Below are 27,423 nucleotides of genomic sequence, written 5' to 3' on the forward strand. Positions count from 1 at the left end.
AGCCCCCACCCCTCCCCCACCCCAGGGGGCCCTTTGGGAATGGCCCAAGGTGCAGCTCAGGCACCAGGGACCCTGCCCCTCTCAGACTGGAGAACAGGGCTGAGCCTGCCAAGGTGCCAGCCACACTGCTCAGCCAGCAGTCCGGGGAGGCCGCTGGACCGGAGCCAGCGCAGTGCCTGGTGGTTCCCACTCCTGGATAGTCTGCGGTTTGCCCCCTGGTTTCTCTTCCTGTCCACACGGCGTGGGGCCAAGGTCCTGCCCTTTCTCTTCTGACAACCTCTGCACCCTACCTAGAAGTCTCTGCTCCTCAGGCCGAGTCGCCTGCACAGCAGGGATGGACGGTGGGGACAGCAGTCGCTGCAGGACCAGGGCTTGGTGACGGGAAGCAGAGGCAACGCCGAGTGAGTGGCCCAGGCAAGGCAGGATGGCTCCACCACAACACAGCAAGGACAGCAACTCCCTGGGGTTGGGGGCAACCCACAAGGAGGGGGAAGGCAAGGTGGGTAGGGACAGCCACCAGGGCCACAACCCTGAAGCACAGACGAGCAGAGTGCCCTCAGATGGAGGTGAGTTTAATGGCAAGGCAGCTTGAGGCGCTTCCCCTTGCCCCTGGCGGCAGCTCCCCTAAGGCGGGACCAGAGCCAGTCCAGCAGGGAGACATTGAGAACCCAAGCCTGACAGGCACCACACACCACCATGCAACCACACAGCACACACTCAGGGATGACAGGACACGTGAGATAACGACCCTCCCTGCCTCCGACCAGAGTCTTGTCTGAGGAAGGGGCTGGGCTGCAGCTCAGTTCGTCCAAGCCCCTTGCCGAAGCCGCTGTCCAGACCGAGGGATGGGAGAGACCAGCTTCACATCTAGACCTTGTACAGCGTCTGCAGCAGGTTGTGGCGGGCAAAGGAGCAGGCTTCCAGCGCACCATTGGGCCTGCAGGGAAAGAAGGGTCAGTGAGGGGGCAGGCACCCAAGACCCCAAGAATTCAGGCTCCAGCTAGGCCTGGTTCCCAACTGTGAAGTGGGGCGTGGGGCCACTGTTGAGCATCGAACCATGCCCAACTCAATTTTCTAATCTCATGATGACTTTGCGAGGGAGACATTCATCCTCTGACCTCTGGACATTGAGGGTGGGGAGTGCAGAAGGCCAAGAAAGAGTTAATGCCGGGCCAGGAAGCAGGTCTCCTCAGGCAGGAACCTGGGCCTCTTCTTTCTACTAGACAGCCTCTCCAAGGAGCCTTCTGGCAGGCACAGGGCCAGGGAGCCCTCAGCGGCCACTAGCGCCCTGCCTGAGCCCTGACATGGAGGTCATCAGCCTCACTGCAGGGGAAGACACCAGGCAATGGTGTTGGGGAGGGGAGACAGACACCTGGTAAGTGTGGGGTGGAACCAGTACCAAGGGCACCTCTGACCTGCAGCTCCTTGGACCAGGCTGGGCTTGGGGTTCCAGACAGCTGGCCAGGGGCTGATGGCAGGGAGCCATGCATGTTACACACTCAGTCATCTGAAGGATGGGACGAGCTTTCTTTAAAATGGGCACAGAGTCAGGCCTGGGCTGGGAGCGGACAGCCCACCAGGAGAAGGCAGTCTGCAAGGGCAACAAGGACGGGGGCTTCTCCTTACAGTCCCTGCCTTGCTGAGGGCAGCGTAGGGAATGGTGGGAAGGTGACAGGGAGCTGGGCTTTGTCAGCAGGTGGCGGGCCACGGCCACCTCTGGAGACACTTCAGGCAGCATGGGCTAGGCCTAGGGCTGAGGCAGTGTCACCCACTGTGGGCACAGGCTTCGGGAGGGTAGCCCTTGTGGGGGTCAGGGTAGAGGTGGAGTAAGGTGAGGCTGCCAATCGTTATGGGCTCCCCAAGGTAGGGGGGACAGGTCAATCTCACTTAATGCCTCAGTTGGGCAAATGGGGAGGCTGAGGTTGGCTGGGGATCACACAGGGCCTCAGGGAGGGCACAGGGGACAAACCTCCCAACCCACCCCTGGAGCGACCCTGGGTCTGCAGGCTTCATGGTACTTATCTGTGGCCAGTGCCCACCAATGCCCCAGGACTCTCCAGGGTGAGGCAAGGATTCTCGATCTCTGAGCACCCTGGTGGGTCCCACAGCACAGGGCCTCCCCAGGGCCAGGACTGTGGCTGCGGAAGCCAGGCACAACCAAGCCCCTGTGGCCTTGGTGGCTGTGGGCAACGATACTGAACTGTTCCCAGAGACCACATGGAGCGTAGGACCTAGACCACCACACTTGGGTCTGGACACTGGCCTGGCCTCTGACTAGGGTTTGTCTGTGGAAAACTTAACCAACCTGGGGGCTAGTTTCCTCATTGGTAAAGTGAGGACTGTTACATGTTTTCTGTCCTTCACAGCCAAAGACAGCCCCTGAGCCCCACGTCTTGGGCTGGGCAAAAGGCAGGAGGCCCCACAGGGTGGCGGCGAGGCTCAGCATGGACGCCACAAGCTTGGGAGGTCTGCAGGCCTCACATTAGCCTGAGGGTGGCGGGCTGGGGCTCCTGGAACAGGCTCCTCTTGACCAGGCCAATGGAGCCAATGCGGGCACACTCACTTGGTCACGAACGCAAGCAGCAGGGGAGCAAGGGCCTTGGGGAAGTAGTCCTGCTGCACCATGTGGTTCAGAGCCATCAGGGGGCCATACAAGTTGGCAATGGCCTTGATCTTGTCTTCACTCTGCAAGAACAAAGCAGACGGCTTTAAGGCTGAGTCACCTGGAGGCCCTGGTTTCCAGCTTCCACACCTGCTGACAAAGCTCCTTGGCTGACATCAAGCCAAGTCAGTGCACCGTAGGGACACAGTGTGGGCAACAGGCCCCAGAATGACTTGAGGTCTGGGGTAGGGTAAGTGAGGTGAGGACGGAGCACCTCTGGTCCACTCTCACCCTCCTGGGTCCCTGCTCCTTCCAGCCTCACCTTGAGCAGACCCATGTGGATGAGAAGCCTGGTGAGGAAGGCGTTGGAATTGAAGGAGGATGAGCTGAAGGCCTTCTTCATCAAGGCATCTGTAAGAGGTGACCAGAGAGAGGTGAGATGTGCAGTGGGGACCAGGGAAGGGCTCAGTCAGCCCTTGGCCCTTCTCCATCTGGCCTCAGACATGACATAGGCTTGGTGACAACACCCACTGTGCCCACCTGGGCAGTGGGGGCAAAGATTAAGTGAGGCAGACCCCACTTGGGGGAGCTTTCAGATACTTCAGCAAGTCAAGGGATTGAGGGGGTGGTGGCTGAGGGCCTGGCCTTGGGTACTTGCTTCTATCCGAGGCTGTTTCAAGAAACAGAATTCAGGCAACCTGTTCCCACAAATGCCCAAGGGGGTGGGCTCCCAAGTAGCAGACCTGCAGACTCCAATCTGGCCCCAAGATGCCCTGTCCAGCCTCACTTCCCACGGCCCCTGCCCTGCCTCAAGGCCATCAGCACAACCACCACGTGCATTTCTACTCCTGCGTGCCGGCCCCCGCTCTCCTCTCTGCCTAACCATATCTGGCCCACCCTTCAAGGCTCAGCCACCCTAGGTCAACAAGGTGGACAGCAACAAGTGCTGTGACAGAGGTAACCAAGAGTGGGATGGGGCTGAGGACGTGACAGGGTGTGGTGGAGTTGGACCCAAGATCCAGGGAAGCCTCTTCGAAGACATGGGGAGAGCAGGCATCCTCCACGCAGGGGACCGCCCGTCGAGGGGACTGCATGTGCAGGGACTCAGAGATGGGGACAAAGGCTCAACTCTCCACTGCCTCCCTGAGGGGCTCTGGCACCTGGATCCAGGGATGTGTCCATGGGGCCTTCAGACGTGACCGTCTAGTCTCCCCAGGTAGAGCACGCGCCTTGCAGCCTAGGTCTCTGCCTGACACCCCTGCCCCCGCACCATAGGTGAGAAAGGCCTGTGATCTAGCTGTGTGCAGCTGTATGTCTGGTAAAGGCCTGTAACCCCTCTGGGCATCAGCTTCCCCATCTGCAAAAAACAGGGGGCGAGCACCCAGGCTGCTCCACTGCAGGACCATGGTGAGAATACAACAGACCAGTGTGGGGCAGGGACTGACAGTGGTCTTTCCACTAGCACTGAACAGAGGGTGACAGGAACAGTAAATGTCATCTGGGGTGCATTAGCCCTGGAGCCGCAACAAGAGCCGAAACCTCCAGGCCCTGCCTGCCCACCTTACCTACTGCATCCTGCACAGCCGTCCTCACGGTGGCTTCATCCTTGAACACAGAAGACACCTTCAGGAAGGCAGAGACCACCTTCTCCGGATCAGATGTGTCGGTCTGAGGAGACAAGAGACAGTGGAGACTTCCTGGGCTCTGCTGCTTGCTAGAACTGCTCTGGCCACAAGTGGGCATCTGGTGGGAAGGGATCTCTTGTTGGGTGGAGTGCAGCTGTCCACAACCGCTGGAGGTCTGACAGACAGACTGGCCACGCTCACTTACATGTTCTTATATTAAAAGGAAGTCGGGGTAGCCAGCCCCCTCAGCCCCCTCCCCTAATCCCCTGTGCTCTCCTTGTCCCTCTTCACAGTTTCAGAAGCCACACCACTGGTCGGCTGGGACTGGAGTGCTCTTACCTGCTGGGCTATCAACACGGAACTCTTGGGTCCCAGGCGCAGCAGCTTCTCTGGAGAGGGGAAAGTGAGGAAGGTGGAGACATCCGCGGGGGGCGGGGAGGACAGTACGGGAGCTGGTTCCTGAGAAACAGGCGGTGTGGGGGGCTCTGCTGAGCGCCAAACCCCAGGTTCCTCCCCAGCTCTGTTCGCCTCGCCCCCACCAGAGCACCCACACCTCATGAGCCAGGCAAGGTGCTCCTCCCCCTCAGCTCCCACTCCCAAAGGGAGGGCATAGATGCTGGCCTGGCTGGGTCCCGGCCAGGAGCTTGTGGGGTAGGGGCCAAGTCACCTCCCTAGGACTCAAAGAGCCGGCACTGCCAGATCCCCTCCAGGACGTGTGGTGCCCCAGAAATGACTTGAGGCATGTGGGGCTCCAGGGGGCCCAGAACCGGAGTCTAGTCTGGAGGAGCACCGCCAGCAAGCACCTGTGGTGCCCCGAGAAAAACTTAACGATAAGTAATGCCTAGCCATTTGCTTAACTGCTTCCATGAACTGGGAAAGAAGCCCAATGCAACATGAGGGTGGGGCATCCACAGTTCTCCAGGGGCTTTATGAGAGAACCTGTGGGGAACAGGAATGTGTGAGCAGGGGTGCAGCAGCCTCACCAGCCCTCCTGGCCAGGCAAGAGACACCAAGGGCCTTCCACTGTCCCCCAAATCGGGGTCTGTCCCTAAAGGTGGCCAAGGTAATCCATTGGTAGGTCAGAAAAACTTATCAGAACTTCTCATTTATGTTTTTTTTTTTAACCTTTACTGTTTTATAAGTATTTACATGTTTTATAGCGTAATAATGCAATAGCATTTTGTTATAATTACATAATGTTGCACAGTTGTAACTTATAAATATTATAAACTTACAGACAAATCTATATTGCGGTAAACACAAACACAGGTAAAACAGAACTACATTGAGTGCTTCTTTTTTTTTGAGTGCTTTTCATTTCCACTCATGCTGTTGCTGCCGCTGAGCTGATTCCAACTCCTAACAACCCTACAGGACACAGCAGAAATGCCCTATAAACTGTCATCTTTATGGAAGCAGATCGCCAGCTTTTCTCCCAAGGAGTGGCTGGTGGGTTCTAACCATCGACCTTTCAGTTAGCAGATGAGTGCTTTAACCACCGTGCCACCAGGGCTCCTTTTTACTCCTAAAACCCAACCTGTTGCCATGAGTCGATTCTGATTCACGGTGACCCTGTAGCAGCCCTATAGGACAGAGCAGAGCTCTGTAATCTTCGCGGAAGCAGACTGCCACATCTTTCTCCTGTGGGTGGGCTGATCTGCACACTCCTTGGTGGTGCAGTGGTTAAGAGCTTGGCTGCTAATCAAAACACTGGCAGTTCAAATCTATTACGCGCTCCTTGGAAACCCTATGGAGCAGGTCTACTGTCCTACAGGGTCGCTGAAAACCCTGGTGGCATCGTGGTTAAGAGCTACGGCTGATAACCAAAAGGTTGGCAGTTCAAATCCACCAGGCGTTCCTCGGAAGCTCCATGGGACAGCTCTACCCTGTCCTTTGGGTGGCTATGAGTCAGAATTGACTTGATGGCAACGGGTTTGTTTTTCATTTTAATAGGGTCACTCTGAGTCAGAAGTGACACAATGGCAATGGGATTTGCTCACATGAGCGTGCAAATCATGGAAGTTTGAGACCGCTGTACTCGCTAAGTACCTTCCACACGGCCCCGCCCCACCAAGACGTCTCAGGATCTTGCATTCAGGGGACCAGAGCTCTGATGCTGGCAAACAATGAGGAACTCACCCCACTGTTAGGGTCCAGAATCTTCCTTGAGGGTGTGCTCGATTCCTCTCCCTGCCCTTGCTGTTGTGGCTCTTCTTCCTCCTCTTCCTCTTCCTCCTCCTCCTCTTCGTCTTCTTCCTCCTCCTCCTCTTCCTCCTCTTCTCCTTCCTCCTCTTCCTCATCCTCATCATCCTCACCCTCATCATCACTGCAGAGAGGGGTCGGCTAAAGCGGATGCTCCCTGCCCAGTGGCCCATGTTACTCAGAAGCCTGGCTCCATGAGCCGCAGACCCCAGCCCAACAGGAGGGGTCCTGGGAGGGGAAGGGAAGCCCCTGGTCCCAGTGCAGGGGAGAACACCTCCTTCATTTGCCAACACTCAGAGAACCCCAGGTTGCAGACACAGAAGACTCAAGTCCTCCCTGTCCCAAGGGAGCCCCCAGTCCCTCGGGTTAGAGAGAAAAGGAAGAAAGATCTGCCTTCCACAGCTGGGCCCAGGGGCTGGCAGGAATACCACCCAGGCTGGGACGCCCAGGACTGAGCCACCCACGTCTTGTTGACACAGGAAGCTACAGCTGGCAGAGGGATCAGTGGAGGTGTCCCTGCCTCTGGAAGGCCATGCCATTCCCTGGAAGGCCATGCCATTCCCCTGAACCCTGAGCCCTGAGCCCATCTGAGTTCCCATTCTCAGCAGCAGCTCTGGGCCCGGCACTGAGGAGATACAACTATCTGACAAGTGAATGAAGCCAGCGTGGCGATTAGAGGGGTCTGGGGAGACAGGCTGACAGGTGAACTGACCCCCGTCCAGAGGAGACAGCTCCCCTGCCGCCTACCCTACATGGGCTCTGCAAGTCCCGGGATCCTCACTCTCTCACATCAATCTCTTTGCTTCTACTGCATCATTCCCACCAGCAAGATCAAAATGCTCGAGAGTCAGGCTTATTTTAAAAACCACCCTGAGCCCCGGTCCCCTTCAAAGTGCCTGCTTCTCACCCACCGCTCCTCCAGTCCCGCTCTTCTGGCCCCTGTACTGCGGGACCTCACTGTGCTTCAAATCAGACCACACGCCCTCCCTGCCGCGGCCTCCGGACTCACCCACTCAAAGGGCGACCATTCAGCCCCTGTTGGTTCCTCTGTTGAACATACGGTAACTAACTTTCTCGTCCTGTTCCGTGGTCCTCTCCTGGCCCTACCAGCATGCATTTCTGTGGCTGCACAAACACTGACTGTCTCCTCCTCGCACCCTTACTGCCCAGCACAGTGCCTAGCACACAGCAGGGGCTCTGCTGATGTCTACGGAATGAATGAAATAATGAAGGATCCCTACCTGAGGGATGCCAGCACCTTGGCCATGTTGAAACCATCTAGAACTTCCTGAAGCTGCTCACAGCCTTCTTCTCCCAGGGTGTTGCCTGCTCACAGGAGGGAACAGAGGGTCAGGACAGGGCCCAGGGCCAGATGCGGGGATAGGCTGGCGCTCCCCACCAGCACCAAGGCCTTCACTAGGCCATTCCCGCCATGACTACCGTTGAGGTCCAGCTTCTCCAGTTCGGCCTTGTCCCCCACGGCCTCAGCAACGGCCAGAGCAGCATCTCTCTTGATTTCACAGAATGACAAGTTCAGTTCCTAAAAATCAGAGGAAGGGATAGAGGCAACCAGAAAGCTGAGCCAGGAGATCAGGTCCTACCCTCAAGCCTCAGTTTCCCCAAGTGAGGATCAGGCAGGATCTGTCCTCCAACTGGACAGAAGGGATGGAAATAATAATACCAACAATAAGAATAAAACCAATTATCCAATAATGTGCCAAACCAAGCCCCCTGCTCTCGAGTAGATTCTGACTCACAGCTACCTTATAGGACCAAGGAGACTGCCCCATAGAATTTCCAAGGAGCGCCTGGTAGATTCGAACTGCCAGCCTTTTCGTTAGCAGCCATAACTCTTTAACCACTATATCCAGGGTTTCCGTGATAATGTGCCAGGTACCAAATCTGTTTAAAGACCCAGCTGCCAGCAAGTTGATTCCAACTCATGGAGACCATATGTGTGTCACAGTAGGACTGTGTGCTCCACAGAGTTTTCAGTGGCTGATTTTTCTGCACTAGACCACCAGGCTTTTCCTGTGAGGTGCCTCTGGGTAGGTTCAACCTGTCAACCTCTCAGTTATCAGCTGAGGGTTTAACCATACGCACCACCCCAAACCCCAAACCCACTGCAGGCAAGTCGATTCCGACTCATAGCGACCCTGTAGGGCAGAGCAGAACTGCCTCCGAGGTTTTTCAAGGCTGTAATCTTTACAGAAGCAGACTGCCACATCTTTCTCCCACGGAGCAGCTGGGGAGTTTGAACCATCGACCTTTCAGTCAGCAGCTGAGCACTTAACCACTGTACCACCCAGGGACTCCTGAATACGTTCAGACTGTACTGTAACACTGCACATCACTCCCCCCTCCTATTTTAACAATGGAGACGCTGTGGCTCAGACAAGCAAAGAGACTTGCACAAAATCAGAGCCAGGAGGTGGAAGAACAGGGATGTGAACCCAGGCCCACTTGTCTTCACAGGCTAGACCCACGCCCCCAGACTCTACTACCGCCGTCAGAACCCCAAGTGCTGGGGAAACGCAGTGCCCGGAGGGACAGCGGCGGGCCAAGGTACCTTCAGCTTGGGCAGGCCCCCGCGGACAGCATCTGCAATGGCCACGGCGCCCTTGGAGCGCACCAGGCAGTCCCCGAAGTTGATCACCTCCACCTGTCGCAACGTCTTCAGGGTCTGCAGTGAGGAAGCGAGGGCCCAGGGTGAGATGCAGGCCTCAACCCAGCCCCACTGCCCTCCCCAAGGGGCCCAGTGACATCACACTCCACACCAGCCACCTCGCCCTGTCCTCTTCTGTATCCTCTGCACCTCAGCCCTGCTTGCCACTTTCTTGTTGGCTTCCCGGCCTCCAGCCAACCCCCCTTTACAGCCAAAGCCCTCTTCCTGAAACACATGTGACCATGCCACACCTCCGCTTAAGCCCTCATGGCTCCCTATCACTATGGAGAAAGCCTCAAGGAGGCCGCGAGGCTATGAGGCCTGCCTCTGTCTTCATCTCCTTCATCCCTCAAACGCACATTGAACCTGGTCATTTCAGACCAGGACCCACTGAGCAGGGCTTCTGAGTCTCTGGTCTTCCCACAGGCTGCTGTCCCCTCACCTGAAACACTCCCACCCTCTTCCAGAGAACACCCGCTTGTCCACTTGTCCTGTATGACTCACTCTCCCAGGAAGCCTGCCCTAAGTCAGACTGGAACTGCCACCCCACACTGCACCTCTCTGCTAATGCCCTTTGTGGGGTTGTGCAGTCTGTCCCACCTAGAGGCCCTGACAACAGGCCACTGCACACAGAACCCTGCACTGCAGTTCTAGCCATGTCCTTCCTCCCTGAACTAGGGTCTCCTTGAATGCGGGTACTTTGATCCAACTCTGTGTGGCCTGTGCTTGGTACAGAACCAGGCACCAAACAGGGCTTCAATAAACAGCTGTTGAATGAATGAATGAGACAAATAGATGATGCCAGGGCAGTCTTGTCCTGTACAGCCCAAGAACGAAACCAGCATCAACAGCTGGGCCCACAGGAATCAGACCCAAGCTTAGGATGAAGGCAGTGCCAACACTCAGAGCTGCCCAAGAAGGGCACGGGCCACCTTGTGATGGACCACCCTGTTGTGGACAGTCAGGCTGGCTGAACCCGTGGGTGGTGCCAGGTAAGGAGCCCATAAGCCCTGGGCACCTACACGGGCAGCAGCCGTCTCCTGCACGCCTGGGGTGCTGCCTCACCTCAGCCATGGCCACAGCCCCCTTCTCAGTGAAGGTGTTGTCGTTGAGGTTGATGACCCGCAGCAAGGGGTTGATGGCGAAGGCCTGGGCCAGGGCCATGACACCGGGGTGATTGATCCCGTTCTGCGGCATGTGGACCTCCTCCAGAGTCCCAATGATCTGTGAGGGACAGGAGAGAGCCATGAGCCATGCACACGGAGACCCGCGGGTGGGCAAGTAGTGTTCCGTGCCTGGCCTGGGGAGCGGCTGCGGCAGCACCAGGTGGCGGCTTGCTGAGGCTTTTCCGGGCAGAGTCAGGACTGAGCACAGGCCGGGCATGACTTTGTGCCTGGGCACCTTTTATTGTCCCTGGGGACCTGCAGAATGTTGGGGGCTCCCACACAAACACAGGCAGGCCAACTGAGGCCCATTATAAGCCAGGGCTTCTTCCTCTTCTCTGTGTCAGGGACCCTTCGGGTGGTCTGGTGAAGTCCACAGACCCCGACTACAGAAGAATGTTCTTGAATTTTAAACTATACAGGACTACAAGAGGAAGCAATTAAAATGAAACACAGTTATCAAGATACTAAAAATAAAATACGTGTTATAGCAATAGATGTACTACTTTACACGCGAATAACGAGAGCTAGTGGCAGTTCTATTAACTACCGCGATTCCAATGTTGTAAAGAGTATTTGCAACAACTACCATTTGATGTGAAAACGTCTCAGATTTCTATCGCTGACAAAGTCACAGAAATGTTTACTGTTGCTCAAGTTTACTGTCTACATTCACACTCAAAGGTTAGACAGTAAAACCTGTGAAAGCTGGAACCTGTGTAAGGCAGAAACTTGTCAAAAAAAGGAAAACTCAAATACTTCCCACTAATAGAAAGTGTCAGAAAAGTGTAAGACTGCACCATCAAAGGCAGTCCCGTCAAGTTCCAGCTCTCACGGGGTCTCCATCCCAGCTAGGTTAGTGACGACGACGATGTGCTATTTTCTACCCACATTTGCAGACCCCTGAATTCTATCCACGGACTAGGGGATCCCACGGGCCCCGCTCTAAGAGCACTAGAGGACACATCACAAAGATTCAGCATGAACACAATGTAACCTCGTCCCCAGCACCATGGGGACAGGGGCCACAGGAAGGTGTGGGGAAGACACAACTGCTAACTCCTGTGGATACGAGGACAGGGACTAGCCACCCTCCAGCTCCCACCGCAGAATGGTGAGGTGAGGCGGGAGGGCTATGCAGCCTGAGGGGCCCTGGAGGAGGCAGGAGGGTTGTGCAGCCTGAGGGGTCCAGGTAAAGCGCTAGGCATCTGTCCTCCACGGGTCCCCTCCAAAGGTGGATATGGCGGTGGCTGTGGGAGGTCTGAGCCTTAGCATGTTGACTGTGCTAGAACACCGTTGCTGAATGAAACATTTAAGTCAGGAGAAGAGGGAGACAAACCCCAAAGTCCCAGCCCTGTGGCCAGCAGGTATGGCCTCTCGGCGGCTCAGGATCAGGCACTGGGGCATGTCTGGAGCGGGGCAGAGCACCAGGAAGGAAGGACGTGAGGACACCAGGCGCTTCGCCGCCACCCCTGGGCCACTCGCCTGCTCCCGCCCATCTCCCAGTCTCAAGGGCAAGTCCGATCTCTCTATCTCTGAGTCCTGTCCAACAAAAGCCAGAGCCACACCCCTCAGTGAGCTCTGTGCCGGCCAGACAAGCCAGGCTACACCAGCACAGGTGCTGCTCTTGGGGCCACCAGTTCTCAGTTCAGAGCGCCTGTCCTGCTGAGATCGTGAGGGCTTACAACCTCACAGTGCTCCAGGGGGCGCCAACCCATGGGCGGTGGGGGATCACGCGACTGCAGACGCGCGCTATCTCAAGTGGCCGAGCTAATAGGCTTAGGGGAACTACCAGGCTTGGCGAGTGAAGCGACTCCAGGTGAACAGACCCTGGTGTCTCGGCTAAATGGAAGTGCAGAGCTGGGCTTCCCACCCAGGAGTACTGGCTTCCCCAGCTCAGCCCACCTCAGGCACAGCAGTCATGGCAGACAGAACCACTCACCCCAAAAGCTTCTGCCAAGGCAGTGGCTCCGTCATTCTCCAGGCGGTTCCTGCCAGCTACGAAGACCTTCAGGGCCAGCGGCTTGCCTTGGGCACTGGACTTGCGGTGACACTCGGTCAGAGCTGCTGCCAGGATCTGTGGGAAAAGACAGGATCCAGCCATGGGCAGGAGGTCCTTCTCCCCACGGGGTGGCCATGGCCTCTGAACTGGTCTTCGACATCCCATGCCACCAGTGGTGGGGGGTAAGGAAACAGACGTGCTTGAAAGCACAACAGTCAGGCCTCACATGTGCCCAGCATCCTGCAGTTCACATCTACTGCTTTGTAACTCTTGGGGTAGCTCTCTGTGCCTCAGTTTCCTCAAAGGCAACAAAGCAGACAGGTAACACTGTTTCCTCCTGTGACTGCTGCACAGCAGTGACAAGGTGACGACAGGGAAGCTGACGTGTTTTACAAGGTCGGAGCTCCGGCTCCCCAGCACACTCCCTTGGGTTGGGCTGCACCTCAGTTCTGCGCTGGTGCAGCCATGCTTACAAGGGACACACAGCTTGTTGCCCAATCAGGTCAACGACTCCCTGAGCATGCTGGTCCCTCACCCAGCCTACTTCCCAGGTCCTGGGGCAGGGCCGGCTGGGGCGGGCAGACAGTGACAGACTACCCCTCGGCAGGGAGGCCACTCGACTCCTGGGCCTGGGGCATAGCGAGCGTCACCTGGGCTCTTCCTGCTGGTCTGAACGGAGCCTCTAACTGGATCGCACAAGCTCCGTGATGGGGCACTGTATCTCTCTCTAAGCAGAAACAGACTCATCTGGAAAAATGCAGACAGCGCCCCCACCTTTCAGTGCAGATGGGAAAGTTAAGCTAGCATGTATGAAACATCTTCACAGAGAAGATGTCTCCAATTGATGTTCGTCCTTGTGTCCCCAGCCCTTTTCTCCCTTTTGCTGAGCAGGAGTCAGATTGTGTGGGGGGTGTGCGTGGTGGGGAGCGAGGTATGCAGACCGGGACTCAGCATCCTTGACTCTGGGGCTGAAGGGGCCAGATGACCCGAGGGGAAGAATCAGGGCTGGCGGCCCACGGAGCAGGCTGAGGGAACGGGCTCCTCTCTACACTGACCAGCCAGACCTGCTGGCAGGGTGGGAAAGCATCCAGGGCAGGACCATTGGGAACTAAGGTGTGTTGGGACAGGGCCTCCTTGAGTGTGTGCACACACCAGGCCTCCGCCAGCTATTCTGAGGGTGAGGCAGGTCTGGGGAGGCCCCAAGGCCTGCGTTTTGCAGAGCCAGCAGGTCAGAGCATGGATGTAGCACGGCCTCCATGTTGCCTAGGCAACACAAGAACTGGGGATGGTTGCTTAGCAACCGCACCCCCACAAACTCCATCTCTTCTCCCACTATCCACAGGCTGCTGCCTTTGAGGGCCTTCTCTTTTGAAGAGAAAAAATGACAGCCGGCCATCCCAGACGGTGGATGGCCAAGGGCCCAGGTGAGGGGCTGGAGCATACACTTCAGCCAGGTGCAAAGGGAGCCGGGCACTGGGCGGAGTGGGGACGGGGGAGGCAGCGTACCCACCTTGCCTCCGCCGATGCCCATACCGCAGTTGTTGAGCTTGAGCTCATGCAGCGTGAAACAGGCCGAGCTCTTGAGCAGGGCCTCAAAGCCACGCACGCCATCAGGCCCGAAGGCGTTGTCGCTCAAGTCCAGCTCCACCAGCTGCGCCCCGGCCGTGACGAGTCCCTCCCCAAGGGAGATCTGTGCGCAGAGGAAGCCTTGTCAGTTTCACAGATGCTTACTGGCGCTGCTTCTATGGCTGGCCTGGTGCCCTGACTAGCAGACACAGGCCTTCCAGCAGAGTTGTCTGTGCTGTACACCAGGACTGGGACCTCCAGAGGGCCTGAACTCTGGCAGGGGGTGGGGCTCATGTTTGCCTGTGGCAGTGGGGAAGGTTTCCTGTATACCCGTTGCTGTCCAGTCCATTCCGACTCACAGCAACCCTATAGGACAGGGTAGAACTGCCCCACAGGGTTTCCAAGGCTATAATCTATGGGAGCATGCTGCCATATCTTTCTCCCGCAGAGTGGCTGGTGGGTTAGAACCACCGACCTTCCTGCTAGCAGCTGAGCACTTAACACTACACCACCAGGGTCCCTAGGCTTCCTGTAAGAGGTGGCATTTGAGCTCAGCCTGGAGGAGAGCCAGCCGTCAAACCAGGCAGGCAGTGGTAGAAACAGGAGCAGAGGAAAAAGCTCAAAGAGCAGACTGTGTGCCTGGGAATAAGCATTCAGGAGCCTCCAGAGAAGCTGAGGCGTTAGCATTTAGCTAGTCAAATCAGGCAATACCCTTGCCCACCAGCCAAGAATTGTGAATTGCAGCCTAAGGGCAATGAACGTTGAGGTGGGTGAGCAGTACAGAAGAACACACCCCTGAACCTCAGGAGGGGAGACCGGTGGGCAGGGGGAGGCGAAGCGCCCACCAGGACTGCGGTGCAATGATCCAGGCCATGGCGCTGCCAGCAGACCATGGTGGGTGGGGGAGAGGACGCTGGGCCGGGGGAGAGGATCCTGCAGACGCAGGTGGGTCAGTGCACGTGGAGAAGGAGAGGCATCACAAATGCCTCCAGGCGTCAGGGGGTGGCTGGGCAGATGGGGTGCCCCCAGCCACGGCCCAGGAACAGATCTGGGGGGAAGATGATGAGCTCTCCCGGGAACCTGCTGGGGCAGGGGGTACCTGCGTCCCCAAGAGAAAGGGGCAGAGAGGAGGCTCAGTCAGGTTCATGGTGGAGATGGGGAAGGGGAGACAATCTGCACCTCCGGGCCACAGGGTAGCTGAGGCCTTCTCCACTGTCTTCCCCACCACTGGCTGGCTCCCCACTGTGCCAGGAGGATGCCCCTGGCGACCTGCCCCCCGCCCCTCTCCCGCCAGCAGTCACAGCCACTCAAACTCTCCATGGTCGCTGCAGCTTCCCTGCCTTGTCCTGCCATCCCTGACCTCAAATTCTTTTCTCCTCTTCTCTAAGGCTCATCCTTGTCATTGGTAATATGGAAATAATAGCTCCCTCAAGGGTGGAGGATATTAAATGCTAAGATGTAGCTGAAACAACTTGCAAAGTGAGTCCCATACCAAAGAGCCAACAAGTTTTCTTCACCCCCTTTTTGGATATGAAATCACCCAACCGAACTTACTGGGCCTACCTCCTAAAGCCTGGCTACACATGGCCCTTGCTCACCTTCGAGGCACAAACATCGCCTCCTCTCTGAGGACCCCCTAATCCCCCACCCTAGGAGCCCGGCCTCGGATGACCCTGAGTTGTTTGCTAAATGGGGGCTCTTTAGAAGTGAGGTTGGTGCATGGGTGTCTCTGGAACCCCAGAGCTGGCCAGATGAATGACGGCCGGAGAAGGCACCCCAGCACAACCAAGCGAAGGGATTGAAAACACAGTCAATCAGAAGCAAGAGCCTGCATTGCTGAGCTACTGTGTGCCGGGCCCTGTGCTGCAGGGCCACGCTGAGGGGGCTGCCTGCTTTAGCCCTGCCCGTATCCCTGAGCCCAGGCACACCACGGTTTCCTCGAGTAATGCCTCCTCCCATAATTTGCCACCCACAGGGGAGCGCGCGTGCGTGCACACATGCACACGCACGCACATGCACGCACACACACGAATGGAGAGATGGAAAACAGCCCAAAGGAAGCCACCCACGATGAGAACCAAAGGGAAAGAGTGGTCTGGAGAAAGGAGGAGGCAGAGAAAGCTGGAGGCGGCTACATGAGACAAAGCTATGAGGGAACAAGGGTGCAGGGGAGGTGGGTGCCAGAAAGAGAAAGGATAACGGAAATGATGACCCACAGTGCAAGCGATAGCATGTGCTTGAGAACCAGCCCTGGGACCCCCTGGTCTCAGCTGGACTTGCTCCCATCTGGGCCCTAGTATCTCACAAGTTCTTACACTCCAGCTCCCCCCTTGTCATCTGTCCTCCCCCCGCTCTCCTGTGATGACACAGGGCAGGTGTCACGCTTGCCTGGCTTCTGTCCAATGTCTCACGGGGCTTATCTTAGTCTCCAGAAGGAACAACAGGTGAGAACAATCCCGGAGATGACTGGGAAGGAGGCAGCAGACTCGTCCACTTACCAGGGCTGGCGGGATCTCCGACCTCAGTCTCCCTGTGAACATGTCGCTCCAGTGGCATCGCTTTGGGTAGAGAAAGGAAAGAGAAGTTAGCAGGGACTCTCAGAGGTGGCCTGACACCAGCGAGCTGCACATCATCTTGTGGACTTGGAGCTGCCAAGCATTACCAAACATCCTAGTTTGGGCTTCATCGGCAAAAAGCTGGACCAGCTCTGGCCAAGGCTGGTGAGACCTGGAGGCCCATCCTCAAGCTGAGGTCCCTAAGGCTGTGAACCATGAAGGACTCAGCCTGGAAAACCCCGGATCTGGGCAACCCTCTGGTTTTCCAGGAGGGAAACAGGCTCAGAGGGAAGAGCTCTGCCCCAGGCCCCATGGCAACACAGCAGCTGAACTGGGTCCACGACACCAGACTCCTGGCCCAGTGCACCTTCTCAGTGACATGATTGAGGAACACAGAACACTGGATCCAGCCGTGAGGGAGCGACTGTTTTCAAGTCTTTCAGCTTTCTGACCACCTCCAGGAGACAGCCTCAGTTTAGTGCTGGCAGGTCCTTCCCACGCCACTTCTTGCTCATCTGCCTTTTTTAGAGAGAGCAGGCCTGTTGCAGAGCCTGCAGGCAGCAACAATGTCAAACTAGGATTTAATAATACTATTTTATTTTTTTTACTTTTACTTTGCGCTCATGGTCAACTGAAAGATGTGGCAGTCTGCTTCCATAAAGATTTACAGCCTTGGAAGCCCTATAGAGCAGTTCTATTCTGTCCTGCAGGATTGCTATGGGTCAGAATTGATTTGAAGCAGTGGCCTTGGTTTTGTACTTATGGTCAGGGATAGTAGTTTTTCATTTACAGAAATGATTGTGTTTGTTTTTAAATTATTTAAAAGTGAGCTGGATTAAAGAAAATTTTAGGTAAATAACGTCACAAAGCTGCATGGAACCATGCACCTCACTGGCCAGCCACACGTGGTCTCCCAGCACACAGGCCTAACCCCCAACTCTGCTTGCTCTGCCCACCCCCAAAACATAAACCTTGGCAGCTATGGCTCAGGCAGCTCTGGTCTTCTCTGGGCCAAACACTTCACTTTCCTCAGAAGATCCAGTCCCTAAAATTTATTAACTAAATTCAGCTTTAAGTACTAATTGGTTTTGTAAAATAATTTTTGTGTTTTCCTGTAAAGCAAACCACTCTGACCCAGCTGGGCCTTGGCTGGAGGATCCCATGCTGGGGGTGTTAAAGTGAGATGCGCCAGGCCTGGGGCCATGAATAGGCAGCCACAGCCTGAGCACAGGACCCTTACAGCATCATGTCATCTCACCCCAGAGCTGCCCAAACCCAACTCTGATGAGCTGAGGGTCAGGTCGGCATGTGTGACAAGCATCGGGTCTCCAGGGAACAGGCCTGGATTCCAATCCCAACTTGAACCCTGACCTAGCCAACCCCAGGCCCCTCACTTTCTCTGCCCCCTGGTACCCTAAGGCCTCAACAGACCTCCAAGCCAGCAGAAGAGCAGTTAAGAGCTTGTCCTCCTTAACTCCACCACAAGGATAAGGAAGGATACTATATAATGATTAATAGAACAATATATAAGAAAGATATAACCATATTAAATATTGACACAACCAAAAACAGGGCTGCAAGATACATAAAACAAAGTCTAACAGCACTGAAAAGCAAGATAAACAGCTCCACGATGATGGTAGGAGACTTCAACACACCGCTTTCAGTGAAGGACAGAACATCTAGAAAGAAACTCAATAGAGAGCTCTCGCTGCCAGACCCTGCATCCTTCCCTCCTTCCAGGAGGCCTGTCGGCACTGTGACCTGAAGGCTCTCCTAATCCATTTCTGCTCCTTCCCCCTTTATCTTCGCAGGTGATACTCCAGTAAACCTCTTACACTCCTAACCCCATCTCAGTGCCTACTTCCTGGAGGACCAAATGGACATGTCATGTGGGGTGAGGGACCCTGGTCATGCTGTGGCTCTGGGGAGACAGAGGAGCTGCTCGAGGTGACTGCCAACAGGGCAGGGGCCTGGGAGGGCTGGAAAGTCAGCCTGCTCACCCTGCTGATCTCACCTTCAACTCTGATTTCTTCTCCAAGGCTTTGGCGATGACCTTGGCAGCCTCCACGCCCACCGTGTTGCCCTCCAGGCGCAGAGCCTCTAAGCCATCAAAGTCTTCAATCTCTTTAATCACGTCTTTAGCTGCCCGGGACCAAAGAAAAGAACATTAGAGTTTTGGAGTCACAGAACAGCCGAGAGGCAGGAGGGCTTAGCAACCGCCTTGTCATTCACAGACTCTGAAGTTGGTGCACCAACCACGAGCCAGCCCTGGCTCAAAGAGGAGCCTCAGACAGGCACCGTCCAGCGGGCGCAGCTACAGACGATTCCTCTGGAAGGTGTTAGGTCCAGACAAGGGAGGCGTAACCTGCGTGGGAGCCACTGATTGCTTGGAGCTGTCAGAGAAGACTGGGCTGAGTGGGTAGTGTGTGGGGAGGGTGGGAGCTCACCAGGTCAAGCGGGGGAAGAGCACCCCAGCCAGAGGACCAGCTCGCACAACGGCTTTCACTGTTAAATGATTCACGTGAGGGGAGTTCGTTTCTGTACTATTTTATTACGATGAAAAATCCCAAAAAAGCAAAATAGCCCTCAAGAGAAAGTAGGTTATTCACTGGGGTACTATATACCAACAATCACACTGATGCCATGATGAATCGTGACACAGGTATTTGACCTGGAGAATATTCACGTTATAGCACCCAAATAAACAACAGTCCTGTCCCCGGGCTGTGTGATAACAATGATGTGGTTTTCACTGCTTTTGATCTTTTTGTTTCTATAACAAACATGTATTACTTTCACAACCTGAGCAAAAACACACAAGTCACATAAAACAAAACAAAATCTAGTTTGGCCAGCAGAAGTTAGAGTGGGGTGACAGGTGGCAGGGAAGACATGAAGCTGTGTCTGGGAGACACAGTTTGAACCTTACCTTCGGGGCTGTGAGGACTGACCACACAAGGATCTTGAGAAAGGCTGTGACTTGCAACCAGGAAGGGGCTGACTACAAGCTGTCCTGGCTGGGGGGGGCCTTCCCACACACTGCTCGCCGCTTGGAACTGCCCCCTCTTGTTTGGACGGGAGTATGTGGTATTATACAATCTGTGTGGTGGCATCACTTCCTCAGAAACCCTTGCCTGACCTCCCTAACCAGCTCAAATATCCAGACCACAGGCTTCACAGCCCCTGGGGCCTGTGTCAGGGTTACAAGTGTGCATGTTTCCATGATCACGTTACCATTATATGGTGACTTATTAACACCCATCTTCTTCATGGGGCCAGGAGCTCTGTGAGGGAAGGGACAGGGTCTGCCTTCCTTCACTATTTCCCTCACAGATGAGCACATGATACTCGTAACACTAATAAAAATTTTACAAATATTACCTCATACATTCCCCACCACAATCTACTAAGGCAGTTACTACCATGTCTACTTCACACGTGAGTAAACTGAGACACACAGTGAGTGCCCACCCAAGTCACACAGCTAGCAAGTGGTGACGAGCATCTCATTTTCCATTTCTATTTCATGACGAGGAAGGCTGGGCAAGTATGAGTCAGGCCATTTTCTCAGAGGGGAAACTAAGGTTTCAAGCCATAAAGCAACTTTGTTCAGGAGTTCTGGGAAATGGCAGTAAATGGCTTCAGACTGGTTTTCTGGAGCTGAATCCGTGTGCTCCTCTCCAAACCCTTGCTTCTGTGTGACAACCACGGACTCTGCAAGCCCCTCATCCCAGCGGAGAAGCCCCCAGCCTCTTTGCAGCCACAATCTCCTGGGGGCTGCTCTGGAGCTACAACTCCAGGGTCCCAGTTGCCTGGGCTTCCTCTGAAACTGGTACCCAGGACAAGGGCTGGGGGGACCCCTTGGGCCATTGGGAACCCTCCAAAAGGGCCGCCATCTCAGGGACGGGCCAGGTCAGCCAGGAGAGAGCACAGCTGCTCAAGGGCATCTGACTGGAGGCATGACTCGATGCAGGTTATACCGGCTATCGGGTATAGCTATCCCTAAGTCCTGTGCTTTCCACATCAGCCCTGAGGAGTCAGGCAGCCCCAGCCAGGATGGCAAGCACCAAAATGGAGACAGCAGGAAGAAGGCAGCAGTTCACAAGCAGGCTTGCCTCTCTCCTCTGGTTTTCAATCCAAATGGGGCGATGCATAATTTAAAGACATGATTACTCAAAAAACGGGTTAGGGATGGGCTCCAATTATCACTGTGAGGAAGCTGTCTGGCAGGAATTTCTCCTCTCACCCTGCACGGTCTCACAGACTAACAAGGCAACAGAAAGCAGAAAAACCTTTCTTTGGTCCTTAAGTGACTTAGTGGGGAGAGGAAGGAGCCCTTGTTCTAATCGGCAGCCTTGTGGCCCCCTCAAGAGAGAGCCCACCCTCCCCTGACTACATCGCTCCCTCTCAGCCAAGACCAGGATCCTCAGCAGGGCATTCCAGAGCCTCTCCCTGGGCTCCCAGTGGGATTCCAGCAACCAACAGATTTCCTGTTCCTTAACTCCTGGTCTCCCTGCCTGAAGTGACCCTTCTCCTTCAAGGACAGTTCAAATGCTACCTTACCCAAGGAGACTTCCTGGACCCTGCCTCTCCCCTGCCTCATTTCCAGAGCCCTTTGCTCACGTCCCTGAGCATGTTTCCCATTCAGCCTCCTGTTAGTTACATGGATATCTCATTCCTACTCCAGGTCAGGAGCTCCTTAAATGCTAGGGCTGTCACTTGGCACCCCAGGTAAACTACAAAAGAAGGTACCACATGGAGCCCGCGCTGGTGAAGTGAAAAAGTTACCAGCATGGATTTTAGAGCCAGACAAACTTGAGTTCTAATCCCAGCTCCCCCACTTATAGCTGTGCCCTCAAATAAGTCACTTTACCTCCCTGAGCCTCAGTTTCTCAATCTACGAAGCGGAGATTAAACCTACCTGAAGGGCTTTTGTGAGGATAAGCTGAAGTACTCTCTGTACGGCACCTAACACCCTGCCTGACCCAGAGTAAGTACTCACGAAATGGGATCAAAAAGCAAGTCCATGTTTGCTGAACTGAGAAGAATTTCGACTTCGCAGGACCAGGGGCTTAGCTGGACCTGTGAAAATCCTGGCTTTGCTGTTTACTAGCTGTGTGACCTTCAGCAAGCTACTTAAGTCTCCTCGGCAGTCTTTTTTCCTCACTTATTCACCGCAGTGTTCCTACCTAGCCTGCCCAGGGGTGACGTGCAGATCAAAGCGGTTAAAGTGCGGGGACGTATCTGTGCATTTTTAGGACCCACAGAGGTTGGGAATGTGCATCACCACGTGCCCAGCAATCCAAGGACTCCCACTTCGGGGGCGGGTAGAAGCCCACTGCACACTGACACCCAGGCAAGCCCAGGCCAGTTTTCTGGTTGAGCCAGAGCTCCGAGGGGCCTCCCAGCACTGACATAGGCGACTTCACTTCCAGACACCAGGGAATTCTGGGTTGGTCAGTGCCAGGCATGCTTTGGCCAGGGATGGAAAGACCGGATCTGCACTCTGGTCCCTAGTTCTCCGTAGTCCAGAGCCCTGCATGCTGACAGGGGCATCCACCCCTCTCTCCTCCACCCCAGAGGCCTGGGGTGGTTGTTTTAATGCAACCCCAGGAGTGTCTCAGCTCTGGGGAAGGTGGCAGATATTCCCAGAGCCACCCGGCACTGTGTGGGAGGAAAGAACACCGGGCCTGAAGTCAGGAGACATGGGATAAATCTTGGGACTGCCACTAGCTGTGCCCCTCATTACCATCACCTCCCTCTAAGAGCTAAAGGTCCTTTCCTGTCTGCTACCCAGGGCAGCCACTGGCAGGGATGCCCAACGCCAGCACGCAGAGAGGCAGGGAAGCCTGCATTTGCTCTGGGCAGATCACTGACACCACTGAGCCTCGTTGTTAGGATGGGCCTAATGACACACCTCAGAGAACCTGTGGGATGAGTGATGGGGATAATGGAGCTAGAAGTGTATGACGCCCAGTGAGCATGCACACGTTCACTTGCACACCCGCCCTCCCAGCCCATGAAGGCACTCACCATCTTCCGCAGTGTTGAGTTTGAGGCTCTTGCCCTTGAAACTCAGCTGTCCCCCAGCCACCTGGGTTTTGGCCAGCGTCTCTGCCAGCTTGGCAATGTCTTCGGAGGCCATGCTGGCCACGCCAGTGGGCTCCCCTGGAGATCTGCAAACTGAGAAAGCACAAGTAGCATTAACAAAGGAGTCTCCGGAGGCTGGTGGTTGAAGGGACAGGATAGAACATCACCCGTCTCAGAGACCTGACCCCACCTCCCCCTGCTATGGAGGCTAAACCACCAGGAGAAATGAAAACAGCACAGGAGAAGCAGCAGTTCTAGAAAAGTGAAGGAGGCAGCAAAGACACAAAAACATCACATCTCAGCCTCTGAAGAGCTGTCATCTCACCACAAGTCCTCCTCTGCCCAACTGCCCAGCTGGGGCCACCTGGCAGAGCCATGTGATCTGCCCCTGTTCTGGGCCCCCAGTGAATGGCAGCTGAGTCCCAGACCAATGGCTGCAGAGAGTCTGCCCCAAGCACACACCCGACTCATCATCTTGGCTGCCGTCTGTTTGAGGGTTCCATTCCTCAAACAGGACACAGATGGCTATGGGATCCAGGTCATCCATCCCAGGGAATGCCCCACCACCCACGCTGGCATAACTCTGGGGGTGGGGCACGAAGGTAGGCCCACTGCACGCCTAGGCTCAACCTTGGCTAGGAGCCTGGGCAACCCATGGGGGCCAGGCCTCAGAGGTTCCCAGGAGACCAGAGCACTCTACGTCACAACAGCCACCATCACAATAGGCCAGGGACAGCACTGCTAGAAAAAGGAGTTTCCAGCCTGGAGCTCAGCAGACCGGCAGAAAAGACAACTCCACTTCCCCAAAGAAGAGATGGCAGGTAATCAGGGGGGACCAAGGAAGAGAGCTGATAAATGATTCAGAATTCAGAGGTATCCATGGAGAGACTCCTGCCCAGAACTCCTCCCCCAATCCAGCCATCCTCAAGACGCAGCTGTGAGAGCTCCCCAATCCTCCCACACCCCCAGGTCTCCTCCAAACAGCCAGCTTCCCACCCCCTTCTCCTGATCTGAAGTCTCATTACCCTGGTTTGTCTGTGTCTGTTTGTCTTTATCGGCAAGCTCGGTTTATTCTGGATATAAGCATCCACTCATTCATTCAAGAAACGTTTATGCATCACTACTCTGTGTTAAAAGGAGCCCTGGTGGCGCAGTGGTTAAGCACTTGGCTGCTAACCAAAAGGTCAGCAGTGGTTTGAAGCCACTCCACAGGTGAAGGATGTGGTAGTTGGCTTCCGTAAAGATTACAGTTTTGGAAGCCCCTGGTTCGAAGCCACTCCACAGGTGAAGGATGTGGTAGTTGGCTTCCGTAAAGATTACAGTTTTGGGAGCCCTATGGGGCAGTTTTCTTCTGTCCTACAGGGTCACCATGAGTTGGAATTGACTCTGCAGCAACAGTTTTTTTGTTTTTACTCTGTGTTGGACATGGTTCCAAGTACCAAGAGGACGGCAGTAAGAGACAAAAAGCCTGCCCTTGTAAAGCATATGTTCTAAATAAGATATTTAGTATGTTAGTGGTAAGAAGAAACAGGAAAGGGAGTAAGGAGTTTTTTGCAAGTTAAAGCAAAAACGGTTAGGGAAAGTATTATTAGGAGACAATAAGATCTGAAGGCTACAGGGACTACACCCTGCAGGTATCTGGGGAAGGGATTCCTGTAAAGGGAACAGCAAACACAAAGGCTCTTGGTGGGGGAAGGAGAGGGGAGTTAGGGGAACTGTGAGGAGCCCCTTGGGGCTGAGCAGTGAGGGAGGGAGAAAGGAGGTATGAGCAGGAGGCCCAAGTCACGAAGACCATTTAAGGACTGTGGGTCTTACTCCAAGTGACAAAACCACTGGGAGTTTCTAGCAGAAGGATGTGATGAGGGACATGATGTGCCCTTAGGTATGTTTTGACAGATCACTCTATCTGCGGTATAGGGCCTGGCCTTTAGAAAGTGCTGGAAGAATGACTGGATGAAACTGAATAAAAATTACCACCACCCCCTCTTCCAGGGCTGGGATGGGGCAATTTGAAGCTGGAAGCCTGGTGGTGGGGCTTCGAGGTGGAACGGGGACACAGATCTTCTCAGCTGGAAGGAGGCCCACACTCAGTCCAGTCGACCCCTCCCACCCACTCTAAAGACGAAAAACATCGAAGCACAGAGGTGAATTGATTTGTTCAAGGTCAGCAAGGGATCAGCAGCAGAGCCAAGGCCACCAGTAAATACGGAAACAGCCGCCTCCCTTCTCGGCAGGAGCGCAGGGACTTTCTCAGGTGCAAACGCATCGCTCACCCAAAAGCGCCAGCCGTGACTCACACCGATCCCCGGGGGCTGCAGCGCCCTCCGCGGGCCGTGGGCGATGGGGACGCGGCGACGGGGGAGCGACGCGTGAAAGCAGGCCTTCGGTGACAGGCGAGCAGCGCGGGAGCCCCACCCGGGATCGCCACCGACGCCACTGCTGGCAGCTGCGGGCTGGGCGGCCTCGGTCGGGCGAGTCGGGCGTCCTCTCTGAACCTCAGTTTCCCCCTTTGTGAAAGGGGCCAGCGCCCCCCACCCCACCCACCTCACCTCCGCGCTCGGCCGTCGCCAGCATGAAGGAGGAGGCCGAGGGGACACCGTCCTCGCCTAGGTCCAAGGTCGCCCGGTCGCCCCTCTCCCATCCCAGGCAGGTGACGGGAAAGGAAAAGAGCCCCGAGCCTACCGTAAACAGGCGGAGCCGCCGCGTGGGGCGACCCGAGCGCGCGCCTCAGCCCGGCAGGGCCGGGAGCGATTTAGGGTCCGGGTCAGGTCAGGTCGGGGTCGCCGTCTCTAAGTCCTGGAGGCTCGATGTCCAGCCCGCACGTCTGTCCGCTCTCCCACAGCTTCTAGCCACTCACGTCTCCCACACCACCTGCTCCCCACACGGCAGCGGATGATGGCGGAGGAGGAGGATTTTGAAAGCCGGCAGTTTCTTTCCTTCGATTTGATTTGTTCGAGGCCCAGGCCGGCTTCTCCATCCCCCGCGCGCGTGGCCTATCGGGTAGGGTAGTCTAGTTCTCCTGCGCGGGGGAGGCAGGCGCGGCAGGAGCGGGCACTATGAACTACCACACCCATGATTCATTGCATTCCAGAGTGCCCCCCCCTCCCCCCGCCTCTCCCTCTTCGCCCTCCCATTTCGGCTTCTGGCTCATTCTCTCGGAGACCACAGGGCGGCGCTTAACCGGGAACTCCCAGAGAGACTACAATTCCCCTAATGCCTTGCGGCGGGCCCCTCTCCGCCTTTCCTGAAAGGCTCCTGTTCTCATAACTTTATTGACAAAGGCTGGGGCTGCCAGAGGCACGCTGCTGGATGTTTTCAGCAACAAATAGATATCCGTTTCTTGAAAGAAAAGACTCGTCTTTTTTGTCGCATAATATCGAAAGGAAATTCGAAGACTTTCACATAAATAGCCACAAGTTATTAAAAAGTAAAAAAAGGAAATACGATCTCTGTAGGAGAGATACTGCGGACACCACCTTAACCAAGGGGTCCACGTTAACATCAGACAGGACGAACTGACCTCTTGCGACTCAGATGTAATGCACAGAGAAGACGCAGCATCACCATCCTGTCAACGGCACAAAAAATGAATCTAATCATGAGGAAACATCGGACAAACCAAAACTGAGGGACATGCTACAGAATAACTGTTCTGTACTCTCCCAAAAATGTCTGTGTCAGGAAAGAAATAAAAAATGAGAAACTGTTGCAGGTCATAGACTACAAAGACACAACAACTAAATGCAATAAGTGGTTGGATTGGTTGCTGGAAGGGGGGGTGCTATAAAGGACAATGTTGAGACAATCAGCAAATTTGACTGTATATTAAATAGTTTTTTATTGTACCAGGGTTAAGTCTTCTAATTTTGATTATCGTACTAGGTTATGTAAGTGCAGTGCAGTGAGTTACTTAATATGGTCCTTCTACCCATAGTCTTTGTAACTCCCACCAAATGACTGAGTGGAACTAGACAAATAAGATGCTTGTAGCCCATCAAAGGGATTGGATAGCCTGCTAATAATGTAAATAAGGCACAGGGCACCCTTGTAGGGGTGGGGCCATGCAAATAAACCCTAAGGGGGGGATTGGCCAGTTTTGTCATCCTGCTAGGCTTAAAATGAGCCCTCTTAGAGGTGGGAAGGCAGGTTCTCACCACCACCAAGAAAGAAGAGCCAGGAGTAAAGCATGTCCTTTGGACCCAGGATTCTTGCACAGAGAACCTCCTAGATCCAGGAGACAGAGACCACTGTAACACCCGAAGATGGCGGCAGAGAAGCGGTGGCACAGAAGCGGTGGCTGGGGCAGCAGAACTAGGAAACCGGCAGGAGATGGTGCAGTGGGCTTCCCAGCCCACAGGTTGAGAAAATGGAGCACCTTCAGACAGGAAGCTCACTGGCAGATTGGGGTGCCCCTGGACACTTATCAGCAGAGCTAAAAGAGTTTTGTAACTCTTGCCCCAGCAGGGTAGAGACCGAGGGCCAGAGAGAGGCCTGCCTGTGGGCATAGCCAAGGAGCTATCCTGAACAAAGAAGTATGTCCTGAGTAGTACCTGATTCTGAATTGTAACCTGTTACTTCCCTAATAAACCCCGTAACTGTATGGTTAGTGGGTTCCGTGTGGCCCTTGCAACGCATTATCAAATCCAGCAGAGAAGTAAGACAGTGCCATGGGAGGAATGGTTGACGTCAAAATTGGTAAAATGGTCAGAGGGTGAGGGCATATATGACCTCTGCCTCACAGGAATCAGCCTTGGGTTGTTGATCTTCATTCTCCTTCCCCCTCGTGGAGTTAGAGGAGGCCAGTCACCCTGCCACACCGTTTTTGTAGTAAGAGACTGCCTGTGTTCTTGGGAAATATCTACTGAACTAATTAGGGGCAAAGGAACATGATATCTACAACTTACTCTTAAATGGTTCAGAGAAAGAAAATACATACATATAAACAGTTGT

General features: G+C 55.0%; 1 protein-coding gene across 1 annotated transcript; it reads right to left on the bottom strand.

Annotated features, from left to right (window-relative positions):
* Nucleotides 1-25,405, bottom strand: RANGAP1 (Ran GTPase activating protein 1). Its single transcript, XM_049884479.1, has 16 exons — nucleotides 25,156-25,405; nucleotides 22,417-22,566; nucleotides 18,398-18,525; nucleotides 16,324-16,383; nucleotides 13,770-13,949; nucleotides 12,200-12,334; nucleotides 10,160-10,318; nucleotides 8,999-9,112; nucleotides 7,870-7,969; nucleotides 7,671-7,755; nucleotides 6,367-6,553; nucleotides 4,567-4,686; nucleotides 4,168-4,270; nucleotides 2,925-3,013; nucleotides 2,564-2,685; nucleotides 1-937 (listed from the first exon to the last, which is right to left on the bottom strand). Exons 2-16 carry the CDS (start codon nucleotides 22,526-22,528, stop codon nucleotides 868-870), a joined length of 1,764 nt encoding a protein of 587 aa, XP_049740436.1. The 5' UTR covers nucleotides 22,529-22,566; nucleotides 25,156-25,405; the 3' UTR covers nucleotides 1-867.
* Between the last annotated feature and the right edge of the window lie 2,018 nt (nucleotides 25,406-27,423).

Source organism: Elephas maximus, chromosome 4 (assembly GCF_024166365.1).
Source record: "Elephas maximus indicus isolate mEleMax1 chromosome 4, mEleMax1 primary haplotype, whole genome shotgun sequence".
NCBI classification, from domain to species: domain Eukaryota; kingdom Metazoa; phylum Chordata; class Mammalia; order Proboscidea; family Elephantidae; genus Elephas; species Elephas maximus.